This window comes from Chlorocebus sabaeus, chromosome 19, assembly GCF_047675955.1.
Source record: "Chlorocebus sabaeus isolate Y175 chromosome 19, mChlSab1.0.hap1, whole genome shotgun sequence".
NCBI classification, from domain to species: Eukaryota; Metazoa; Chordata; class Mammalia; order Primates; family Cercopithecidae; genus Chlorocebus; species Chlorocebus sabaeus.
The window spans coordinates 30061054-30073142 of NC_132922.1; the positions used below are offsets into that span (position 1 = coordinate 30061054).

A 12089-nucleotide genomic window follows, 5' to 3' on the forward strand; every position below is an offset into this window, starting at 1 on the left:
ATAAGTGCCTCTCTGTGCCTGCAATGCCACCTATCTGTCTGACCTCCACGTCCCCAGGCTGCCTTAGCAGTTCTGCCACCAGGCCCAACCCTCTGGTGTAAAAGTTGAAGGGGACACATGTAAGCGCTCAAGACTTGAACTACTAGGGGGTGAGGAGGGGGGAAGGCACTGTAAGGCAGACACAAGGGATGGCCTAGAAGGTCGATTAAATGGAAGGGAGAGAATATGGAATGAAAATAAATACTGGAACATAGGTGTTGGGCTTAGGACTTGCAGCTAGGACTGACGAAGAAAGGGAAAAACAACTTCTACAAGTCATCTGGGAAGAAGCAGACCCAGGCTGGGACAGGACAGGATGGAAACAGGCTCTCCAACATGATGGTGCCGCAGAAGAGGCAGGGACTGTGTCCGCCATGCCAACAACGCCCCCTGAAGGAGACTGGGGCCACAACTCTGAGGTCTGAGCGCCAACAAGAGGCTTCCAGGCCTGCACTTGCAGGAAGGATCCAAGGAAGGGATGGAAGCAGGAGCCGGCCCACCATCAGTCACGAGGGCATGAGACACAGGATGAAAGTGGAGTCAGATTTAGGACCTAGGAGCCACATAGCAGGGAACCAAAGCAAGTGCTCTTGTCAATTGGTTGAGGGGATTCGGGCAGGGCATGGAGAAAGGGAGTGAAGAGTGTGTCACGGTGGACACACCTACAGGGCTGTCATGGAAGAGCTGGTGATGGCTGAAGCAGTCACATCTAGAGGCACAGGAGCCTCAACACTGCACCTTTCTAAGGAATTTACTGTGCGTCACCAGGCAAGACTCAAAGCATGAACACAGTATCTGCAGTTTCATCATTCAATTAATGAATACTCACCACAGCTATTACAGGAATGAGTACTCCCAAGTTCCCTGCGCTGCTAGAAGCCTAGAAAAGAACAGAATTGTTGTCATTAAAGAGTATATGTTTCTTTTATTTAAAAAAAAACAAACCACAAGATACAACATAGTGTTATGTAAACCTGGAATGTCTTAATCTAAGAGAAATGATGAGAGGTATGCAGAGAGAGGCATAGAGATGCTCATCCAGCATAATTTTAACAGCAAAAAATGAAAACAAATGTGAAAAATAAATCATGGTTACATAAATGATTACATAAATCATGGCACTTCTGTATAATTAGATATGACACAGTCGTTTAAAATACAACTTTCTGAAAAGCATTTAGTCACCATGGAAAGAGCCCACAGCACATGTCAAATGAAAAAAAAGGCAAGATTTAAAACTGTGCTATGACTCAATCCCAATTATGTAATAAATACATACGCATAAAAAAGCTAGGAAGAAATCTGTCAAAGTGTTAGTAATGATTATGTCATCTCAATCAAGGAATAAGTGCTTCTTACTTTACTATTTATAGGCTTCTGTATCTTTTCTAAAATAAACATATATTCTTTCCAAGCTAGGGAAATTTTGGGGGGGTTACTTAACAATAAAAGACTCCCTGGCTAGACACACAAATGTAGCTAATCTTCAGTACACAGTGATTAGTAAAAATTCTGGAAGCACTGGCCTAAGCCGACGTGATTTATGCTCTTAATCTATAATAACGACAGCAGCTGAAGACCCTGAGCATCCACTGCAGCCAGGCACGTGCTGAGTGCTTCACATGCATTAACTTCTGGGGAGATTCATGGGAGGTCTCAATAGCTTGCCAAAGCCACACAGCACTTCAGTGGTGGGGACAGAATGCCAAGCTGTAAATATATACACCTACTATGTACCCACAAACATTTTTTTGAAAATTTACAAAGAATGCCAAGCTGGTTTCCCTGGGCTGGGGGCCACAAGAGTGGCCTTGCCTGGTCCCCTCTGGGAAACCGATAGCCTAAGGGCTGCGTGATGATGGAGAACAACCCACAGATCTTAGTTTAATTTATAATTACAGCTCCTTGTCCTCCACAAGGTGAGGCACTGAGGTCCAATTTCCAGGGGAAAGCAGGTTCCTGAAACACCCCTCAAGACAGGTTACAGCCTCTGCTTTCTCAGGTGCGCAGCACCACCTTGTATCATCAGCACCCCCCTCTTATCCTGATGCCTAAGGTCCCGCTAGACATGCAGGACACGCTTCTTTCCTGTGCACTGAGGTGGTCCGAGCTGTGTACCCCGCTGGGAGACTTGGGAAGTTACTCAGCCACATCACTGTCGGAGGGCCCGGCATAGCAAGGCCGAATTAGGGACAAGAGTCTTAGGATCCCTGCTCGCACTAGCCACTCCCTCTTGACTGAGACTTTCACAGGTGGACTCCTCCATGCAGCTGTCATCTCAGATGTCACTCTTCAGAGAGGCCTTCTCAACCAGCCCAATCTAAAGTGCCCCTCACTACACTGCCCTGTTTCACTCTCCCACTAAGCCCCACAGGCAGAGAGGACCCTGTCTGTCTCGTTCACTTCTGTAACACCCTCATCTACAGCAAGGGCTGGTAAACTATGGCCCACGGACCAAATCCAACCCAATGCCTGTTCTTGCAAATACAATTTTATAGGAGCACAGTCACACCTGTTCGTTCACAAACAGGTAACCATAGAAGAGGTGAGTTGAGCAGTTACAACAGAGGCTGTATGGCCTGCAAAGCGTAAAATATTTATACTCTGGCCCTTTACAGAAAAAGTGGGCTGACCCCTGACCTAGGACAGTAGCTGGCAGAGAGTAGGTAAACAATAGCTGTCTGGGGGAAGAGGAAGGAAGGAAGGGAAGGGAGAGAAAATGACAAAACAGGGTGGAAGCAGAGATATGGTTGTGGGATACAATGGGGTTTTTCTTTAAATAATCTGATCCATCTTTTATTTTTTAATTTATAGTACCCCACACTTTTTCTTCTTTTTCTTTTTGCCTTTATTAAATGCCTCAACACGCCTCAGTACCAAGCGTTATCAATACCAACTCACATGCCTTTCCTTATAAAAAAAAAAAAAAAAAACCAGCTTTCTAGCTCATTACAAACACCCCATTCCCTTTTCTCTCCACTTTCTTTTACATACCCACCCTGTTTTTAAAAATCAAATGTTTAGCCAACCAAAATCAGTTTAAACTATACGACCCAACCCCAGTCAATAAAAAAATACAAAAACAAAACTTGCGTCAAAAATTAAAATTCTCATGCTCTTTATTCAAATATGCTCTCCTAACAACTAGCCAAAAAGACACCCTCTACACAAAAATAACATTGCGGCCGGGCGCGGTGGCTCAAGCCTGTAATCCCAGCACTTTGGGAGGCCGAGACGGGTGGATCACGAGGTCAGGAGATCGAGACCATCCTGGCTAAAAAACGGCAAAACCCCGTCTCTACTAAAAATACAAAAAACTAGCCGGGTGAGTTGGCGGGCGCCTGTAATCCCAGCTACTCGGGAGGCTGAGGCAGGAGAATGGCGTGAACCCGGGAGGCGGAGTTTGCAGTGAGCCGAGATCACGCCACTGCACTCCAGCCTGGGCGACAGAGCGAGACTCCGTCTCAAAAAAAAAAAAAAAAAAAAAAAAAAAAAAATAACATTGCTTTACTAAATATCTTTTGTTCAAATATTCAATTTCCTTAACATTTTAAGCATTATTCCCAACACGGCAGAGCGACTAGTGCCCATGTGACATGCTACTGGGGAGTTATGGAAGAAGAGGCCTCACCTGCCTCGGCCCCACCACAAACGTATTTGGGCATTCAAGACAGGACATTTGTTTGTCTCAGTGGACCTGTCTTCCTTGGGTGGCCTGAGATTAGGTGAACTCTGGCCCTTCTCATGTTGCCGCTGCGTTCTGATGATGGGCCCTTAAAGTCCTCCTAGGCCCAGCTACCACTCCGGGCTTCATGAAGAAGCCAAGGAGAGAGAGAGGGGCCCATGGGGAGCTGAGGCTAGACTGTTGTCATGTCACCACCCTGGGATGGGGAAGGCAGCTACCATGAGCTGGATATAACTCAGTGAGAAAGCTGCCCTCTTCCCGATCCCTGCCAGCATCCTTGAGAAAGAACCCCACCCCTGCTTACTTGCATTCTACCAGGCACATTTAAATCACTCAACAAAGAAAGGGCCATATTCCAACCAAGATGGTGCCTGGAGACTAAGCCTTGGCCAGCAGGGATGGGACACTGATGGGGAAGGCACAGCCATCCTCCTTCCTACCTTCAGGGCAGGGCCCTTCTCGCTTGCCCTCTCACTGGCTCGCTTCCCCTCCAGCCCCAGCTGCACAAACAACTCCAGCAGGTTCATGAGCAGCTCATCCACCAGGTGCTCGTCTTGGATGTTGGCCGCGATGTTGGCCAGGGCATTAATCACTGCCAAGGAGCAATGCCTGAAAAAGAAGGAGTAAAATAACAGCCACTGCCAGGCCCTCAACCATCCCCAAGGCACAGCACTGCAGGGGTGAGGCGAGCTGAGCGGGCCAGGCCCAGCCTGCCTTAGCACACTCCTCCCAGTGTCTGTAAACCAAAGGAATCTCAAGTGGAGAAGGACACGTCATCTTTGTGAAAAACAGCCCATAAAAGAAACTCAACTGCTGCAGAAATGACTGTAACCCTTTCTCCTGAGATGTAGTAAGGACCTCCAGGAGACTAAGTTCCAGGCATCTGCAACACTGGGGACCTGTGAGGGTCTCAGGACACTTCCCTCAGGGCTGAAAACGAAAGGGCCCATGCCCAGGCATTCCAGGTTGGATCTCGCTTTCCCCCCACAAATCACCAAGAGCCTTAATGCATCATTTACCACCCATAGAACTTTCACTTCATGACCAGCTTCTCCCTAACGCTGCCTCCACCTTGGAGCTAATGTCAGCATTTTTTCACATCGAATGCTCAGGAAGTGTTCCAGGGTCCTGCCTCAGGATCCTGGCTGGCCCCATGTAAACGCCGGATGTGAAGCTGACATTGCCCCTTTGGCCAAAAACCTGAACCATTGAAGCCAACCAGGCTTCTGTGGCCCCGGAGACTGCCAGACTCTGTCACGTCCAAGCGGCACGACCCTAGGTAAGTCTCTTAAGTCTTTGAGCCTCAATTTCTTCCTAAGTAAAACAAGGATAATAATTCCTCTTCGTAGGATCATGGGAAGAGTGAAACACCATGCGAAGCACTGAGCATGTCGTCTGCCCCACTAAGAAATCCCAGAGCAACAGCAGCCACAGCAAAAGGCACTGCAGTTAGGTAACACCTGGTAGGTCAAGGGCAAACAAAGGGCAGTAAATGCTTCTGCTGGTGAGGAAGAAGACAAACCATTTTTGGTGGCAATATGAGAAAAGGTTTTATGGAAAGAGAGGCAAGCTAAGCCAGAATTGAAGAAATGGAAGGATGAAGACTGGCAGATGCTACAGACTCACGGTAAGGCATGGCAGAACACCTAGGAGGGGTGGGAGCAAAGGCAACCGGGGAGGCAGCTGGGGAGGCCCCTGGAGAAAGGGCCCAGCAGTCACACAGGCACAAGGAAGCAACGTGTTAGCCTGTATGCAGGTTCCACGGCAAAGAATGGGACAGAGGAAGACGGAAAGGAGAGCCTGACCCCATCCCCAATCCAGTCTTCAGGCTGTTCTAGTAGCCTGGGCTCATGACGGTGGCAGCAAGAAGGCAATGAAGTAGTATCGATATGAGAGACAGCTCTATTGATTGAGAACTTTAACGTATGCAGTCTCATTCCCAACTGCAGGCAGGTTCTCACTTGGCAGATGAGGTAACTGAGGCACAGAGAGGTTCAGCATTTTCTGAAGTCATGCAGCCACATGGCATGGCTCCACAGCTGCACTCCCACCCACTAAACTGACGTGGAGAGAATCTCAGAGGAAGGCCTGGACTTCACAGTCAGAAGGGAGGAGCCTAGAGGTCAAGAAGAGTAATGCCTGCAAAAGGGCTCTCTTCTTCCCTCCCCAGCCTCCTGTCCTCATCTGACTTCACCTCTCCCCTTCCCTCTCTTCCAAACATGGATGAATATGTCCCTGTCCTTAAGGCATTCCTAGAGGAGAGTAAGGAATAGCCAAGAAGCATCTCTCCGTCTGTCAGGGAAAACTGGTCAGACTTTATACAAGTATCAAATGTTCAAAGACATTTAACACCTACTTCCTTGGACCCAAAATCCTACTTCTCTGAATCTAACCCACAGAAAGCATCAAAGATGCTCAGAGATACGTAGCTGTTAGGCTGTCAATGCTGCATTTATTAGTGGGAAAACTGGAAGACAACCTAACATCCAAACTAGAGACTGGCTGGTTAAATCTTGGTTCTGCTACAGGATGGGATGCTCCGCAACCTCTAAAGGCAACCTGTGCAGGATCATTCATGGTGTGGCTGATGTGCTGCCCCATAAAAAAGCAGGTTAGCTGCACGTGCAGCATGGGCCCGATCAGAAGGAGAGGCAGGAGCTGAGATCTCGTGTGCTGAGATGCTCGATGGCCACCTCTGCGGGGGGGCACATTGGGTTTTCATTTCCCCCCTTATGTGTGCATTGATCTGTAGCATATAGTGTTCTTGTAAGAAGAGTTTAAGAGACAAATTCACAAACCTCACATTTTCAAAGTAAGTTAAATACTGTCACGATAAAAAAGTGACAATGAAGTCCAGTTACCTGTAGCCGTGGTCCTTGTAATCTTTGGTGGCTGAGTATACAACAGAGCTGGCCTTCACACTGATCTGCTGGAAGAGGTTCCACACTTCCTGATAGATGTATTGCTGGGAGAGAGCGAGGGGCACTGTCACCATGCAGGATGCCCTCATGAGGCCCCTCCTGTCATCACCCAGAGGGAAAGCTCTGGAATCATGGGGCACAACAGCCCAAAGATCATCCATTTCTAAAGTTTTAATCAAACCTCAAATTAAAAGCTAAAAGGAACATGGCTTAGATTCAAATATTCTGTTATAATACACCAACAAGAAATTAAACCTCTTTTTCCCCAGCACTCATAGCACTTTATACTATTCTTACTACTCGGTATTAAAACAGTTGTCAGCATTTAGCTCATCTGCAAGGTGTATTTAATCTGTATTTGCACATCCCTTACAGTCAAGAGTTTAATGTAGCTTGTAATGTAACAGGGTTAGTGGTGTCCCGGCTCTGGCCTCCCTTACATTTCCAGTGATAACCAGGCAGCCCAGCTGGTCAATAATCAGCACATCGAGAGGGGAGGGTGGTTGGCAGAATTTCTGCTGCAGGATCTGCAGAATGGGCTCCATGACCTTCGGGGTGTCCCTCAAGGCCACCGCGATGTGTCCCAAGGCTCGGATTGTGTGGTCGGGAATCAAGTGAGCGTCCCTACAGAAGGAAGAACAGAAGCACCCTAGCAACAGTCCTCCAACATGCAGTAGTGAAACAGTACCAAGAGATTACGATCTAGACCTTAATTTCCTAACAGTCTTGATGAAGTGTTCATCTGAAACTGACAGTCTAGGATTTTAACCACCGGCAGAAAGGCAAGCCCCAGGTACTAGGCTGGATGACAAAGCTCTTTCTCGAGTTCCACACAGTGGTCCAGGAAGTACGTTCCAAGGTGGACTTCACCTTAAATCTTGTGACAACCCTGATGCATGCCTATGCTCTGAGGCAAGGAGATAAGGACAGATGCATCCATATGCACAATGCCAGGAGCCCCACACAAGCCTGCTGAGAATGATGGGTTGTCTCTGAGAGACAGGAATGGTGGCGTACTTGTCGCTCTCCTGAGAGATGTAGAGCCGGTTGGACAGGCTGGCCAAGAATGCCTCCACGATCACTGGGTCCACCGTCAATCCAGCCTTCAGGCACCTGAGGAGCAAGAAAACCCATGTGGCATTGAGGCATCAAAATAAGATAGGTTTTTTGTTTTTTAATTTTTCCCTCCTTAGGCCTACAAAGTTTAAAGAACTGCTCAAATTTTCTTCCCCCAAAATTGGAGGTCATAACACAGAATGAATTCAAAGAATTACTCCAGATTTTGCCCACTTGATAAATATCTCAGTCAGAAACAATAATTTCATTATTTTGCCCAGAACAGTTTCCTTTGGAATATCATGCTCACTCTAATTCCAATTTCAATCCCTTGTACTGTTCCTCAAGGTCACAGAGACTGATTGAAAAGACAAATGGTCCCAAGATAGCAGAGGAAACATCACAAATATATACCAAGGTTTTCATGGTAAGGAGAAACATTTATGTTATAGGGAAAAGGGGAAAAATGTGAAGCCCCTAAAAACATAAAATCTTGTAAGATGTCCTAGCTCTCCACATCTGTTTGGCTCCTAGGCCAGAGTTTAGAGGACAGTTTGAGTCTGACAGACAAGCTGCCATCCTGATTTACCTTCCAAGGGCAAGGAACTAGAATCCAGGCAAAGAGGCATTTGCATGGAATCAGACTGTATTTGGCTCCCAAGTTGGAAGAACAAGAGTCCACAGTGCAGGAGTCTGGGCAGCAAGGGGTACCTGATCATATTTAAAAACCTCACATTTATATTAAATATTCCACAGAAAACAAGGTAAGGAAAATACGATGATACGTTACTCTGGATGGTGAGCTAATGGGTAATCCTTGTCTTTTTACTTTTCTATACATTACAATTTTTCTCTAGTAAGAATTTTTTAGCCAAGTGCGGTGGCTCACGCCTGTAATACCAGCACTTTGGGAGGCAGAGGTGGGCAGATCACGAGGTCAAGAGATTGAGACCATCCTGGCTAACATGGTGAAACCCCATCTCTACAAAAAAAAAAAAAAAAAAAAAACACCAAAAAAAAAATACAAAAAAATTAGCCAGGCGTGGTGGCGGGCACCTGTAGTCCCAGCTACTCAGGAGGCTGAGGCAGGAGAATGGCGTGAACCTGGGAGGTGGAGCTTGCAGTAAGCCGAGACCAGGTCACTGTACTCCAGACTGGGTGACAAAGCAAGACTCCGTTTTTTGTTGTTGTTGTTTTTTTTTTTGAGACAGAGTCTCGCTCTGTTGCCCAGGCTGGAGTGCAGTGGCGCGATCTCAGCTCACTGCAAGCTCCGCCTCCCAGGTTTACACCATTCTCCTGCTTCAGCCTCCCGAGTAGCTGGGACTACAGGCGCCTGCCACCTCGCCCGGCTAGTTTTTTGTATTTTTTAGTAGAGACAGGGTTTCACCGGGTTAGCCAGGATGATCTTGATCTCCTGACCTTGTGATCCGCCCATCTCGGCCTCCCAAAGTGCTTGGATTACAGGCTTGAGCCACCGCGCCCAGCCCAAGACTCTGTTTTTTTTTTTTAAAAAAAAGGAAGATTTTCTTATTACGTTTTTTGAGACAGAGTTTCACTCTTGTTGCCCAGGTTGGAGTGCAATGGCATGATTTCAGCTCACCTCTGCCTCCCGGGTTCAAGTGATTGTCCTGCCTCAGCCTCCCAAGCAGCTGGAATTACAGGCATGCACCACCATGCCCGGCTAATTTTTTGTATTTTTAGTAGAGACGGGGTTTCACCATATTGGCCAGGCTGGTCTTGAACTCCTGACCTCATGATCCACCTGCCTCAGCCTCCCAAGTAGCTGGGATTACAGGCGTGAGCCATTGCTCCAGGCCTTTTATTATGTTTATGATCAGGAAAAGAAAAGAAGCAAAATATGAAATAATTTCTCTTTACAGATCAAGTGTAGGCTTAAAATAATCAGAAACAAGCTTTAAAAAAGTATAAATGCAGCCAGGTGTGGCAGCTTATGCCTGTAATCCCAGTACTTTGGGAGGCTGAGGCAGGCGGATCACGAGGTCATGAGTTCAAGACCAGTCTGGCCAACATAGTTAAATCCTGTCTCTACTAAAATTACAAAAAATTAGCCAGGCATGGTGGTGTGCACCTATAATCCCAGTTACTTGGGAGGCTGAGGCAGGAGAATTGCTGAGGCAGAGGTTGCAGTGAGCTGAGATCACGCCATAGAATTCCCACCCCAGGGAACAGTGCGAGACTCTGTATCAAAAAAAAAAAAAAATGTGTAAATGGTCTGGGTGTGGTGGCTCACACCTGTAATCCCAGCACTTTGGGAGACCAAGGCAGGTGGATTACCTGAGGTCAAGAGTTCAAGACCAGCCTGGCCAAGATGGTGAAATCCTATCTCTACTAAAAATACAAAACTTAGCTGTGCGTGGTGGTGGATGCCTGTAATCCCAGCTACTCAGGGGAGGCTGAGACAGGAAAATCGCTTGAACCCAGGAGGCGGAGGTAGCAGTGAGCTGAGATTGTGCCATTGCATTCCAGTCTGGGCAACACGGAGAGACTCAATCTCAAAAAAAAACCAGTATAAATGTCTCTTATTTTGTAATAACCCGCTGTCTGGAGCACTACCGTCTACTCGCCACTTGCCCGGCTTCCCACCTGCAGATGTTGTCAATAGCGATGTCTCGGAGCTGCTCGTACATGGAGGGCTGGCTCTTCTTACCCGACATGACGTTCAGGGTTGACTCGGAATGCTCATTGGTCACACTGATTTTTATATCATTGCCAGCAACTGAAAGTAAAAAATTCAAATATATAGCTGGTTAAGCCTATTATTTTCCAGCACCTTCTTTGTAATTCAAAAACCAAGGTGATATGCTGATCATTTATAAAAGCAAAATGATCACTCTAAAAACATCTGACCCAAATATATCAGAAACAGAAGAGTCTAAGACCAACAGGAAATAATATGTTTAAATGAAAAGGAAGAATATTCAGGTTACAAAGTGATAAATATAGAAAACCAGCAATTTCTCAATAAACTGTTCAAAAGTACTGATGACCAACCACCAAAGGCAGCCCTGAGGGCAAGTGAGGCATGGCCCAGGGCTTGGAGTTATCTCACTAATATGGACAAAGCCTGGAAGGGCTGGGGACACTTGGGAGAGCAGGGACCTTACAGACTGAGAGAACCCTCCCCACTATGAGGTTCAGGGAAGTCTTGTTTTTTATTTGTTTGTTTTTGAGATAGGGTCTTGCTCTGTCACCCAGGATGGAGTGCAGTGGCACTATCACAGCTCACGGCATCCTCAACCTCCTGGGCCCAAGTCATCCTACAGCTTCAGCCTCCCGAGTAGCTAGGACTACAGATGAGCACCATCACGCCTGGTTAAATCTTTAAAATGCTCTGAGTTTAAGTCTTCATCTGAAGGGGAAGATAAAAACAGCTGAGACAGGAGAATTGCTGAGGCAGAGGTTGCAGTGAGCTGAGATCGCGCCATTGCAGTCCCACCCCAGGCAACAGTGCGAGACTCTGTTAAAAAAAAGAAAAAATGTATAAACGGTCTGGGTGCAGTGGCTCACGCCTGTAATCCCGGCACTTTGGGAGGCCAAGGCAGGTGGATCACCAAGTTAGGAGATCGAGATCATCTTGGCTAACATGGTGAAACCCAGTCTCTACTAAAAATTCCAAAAAAATTAGCTGGACATGGTGGCAGACGCCTGTAGTCCCAGCTACTCGGGAGGCTGAGGCAGGAGAATGGCGTGAACCCGGGAGGCAGAGCTTGCAGTGAGCCGAGATCACGCCACTGCACTCCAGCCTGGGTGACTGAGCAAGACTTTGTCTCAGAAAAAAAAAAAAAAAACGGCCACCTTCATGAGACTGTGGGTAACAGGGTGATACTACATCAGAGCCACTAGCACACAGTAGGTGTTTAATTAACTAATTAATGTTAATTATTGTTTCATCATACGTGGAAACATCATAATCCATTCTCGTAGAGGTAGCAGGGACTGGGCCCCTGGCTAAGTGTTTGGGGCACATAGGATTTGCATTTCAGACTTCCACAGTGAGAGATGTCAAAAAGAAAACAGGATTTGAAGGGGCCTTTGGTGGTAACATGAATATAGGATGAGAGAAGACTGGGGAGGAAAGGCCTGGAGCTTCGAGAGGACGCAGAGGGAAAGACAGAAGGAAAGGTGTGGCGAAGGAATGTGCCCAGGTACAGTCATGAAACCTGTGTGGGGCTCACACAGTCCCTTTCTCAGGGCCTGAAGGGCACACGGTCTGTTATTACCTGTGTGGTACTGACTGTGGTACTTGTAGAGCTTCACCAGAACTGGGGACGGGATGACCAGGAAGTCTCGCAAGGACGGTGTCACAGAGTGTACCACCACCGGGAACCTCTCGCACAGGCGGCCCAAACCCTGCAACACACCATCAA

The 12089-nt window shown here is 47.2% G+C and overlaps 1 protein-coding gene across 1 annotated transcript in view; it reads right to left on the reverse strand.

Annotated features, from left to right (window-relative positions):
• Positions 1 to 12089, reverse strand: part of PI4KA (phosphatidylinositol 4-kinase alpha) — a 143049-nt gene that overhangs the window by 81934 nt on the left and 49026 nt on the right. Inside the window, exons 13-19 of the mRNA XM_007974934.3 lie at positions 11943 to 12072; positions 10306 to 10438; positions 7663 to 7758; positions 7086 to 7269; positions 6586 to 6689; positions 4165 to 4333; positions 869 to 919 (exon numbers count right to left, since the gene is read on the reverse strand). Coding sequence (XP_007973125.3) covers positions 869 to 919; positions 4165 to 4333; positions 6586 to 6689; positions 7086 to 7269; positions 7663 to 7758; positions 10306 to 10438; positions 11943 to 12072 — 867 coding nt within the window. The remainder of the gene's footprint in view (positions 1 to 868; positions 920 to 4164; positions 4334 to 6585; positions 6690 to 7085; positions 7270 to 7662; positions 7759 to 10305; positions 10439 to 11942; positions 12073 to 12089) is intronic.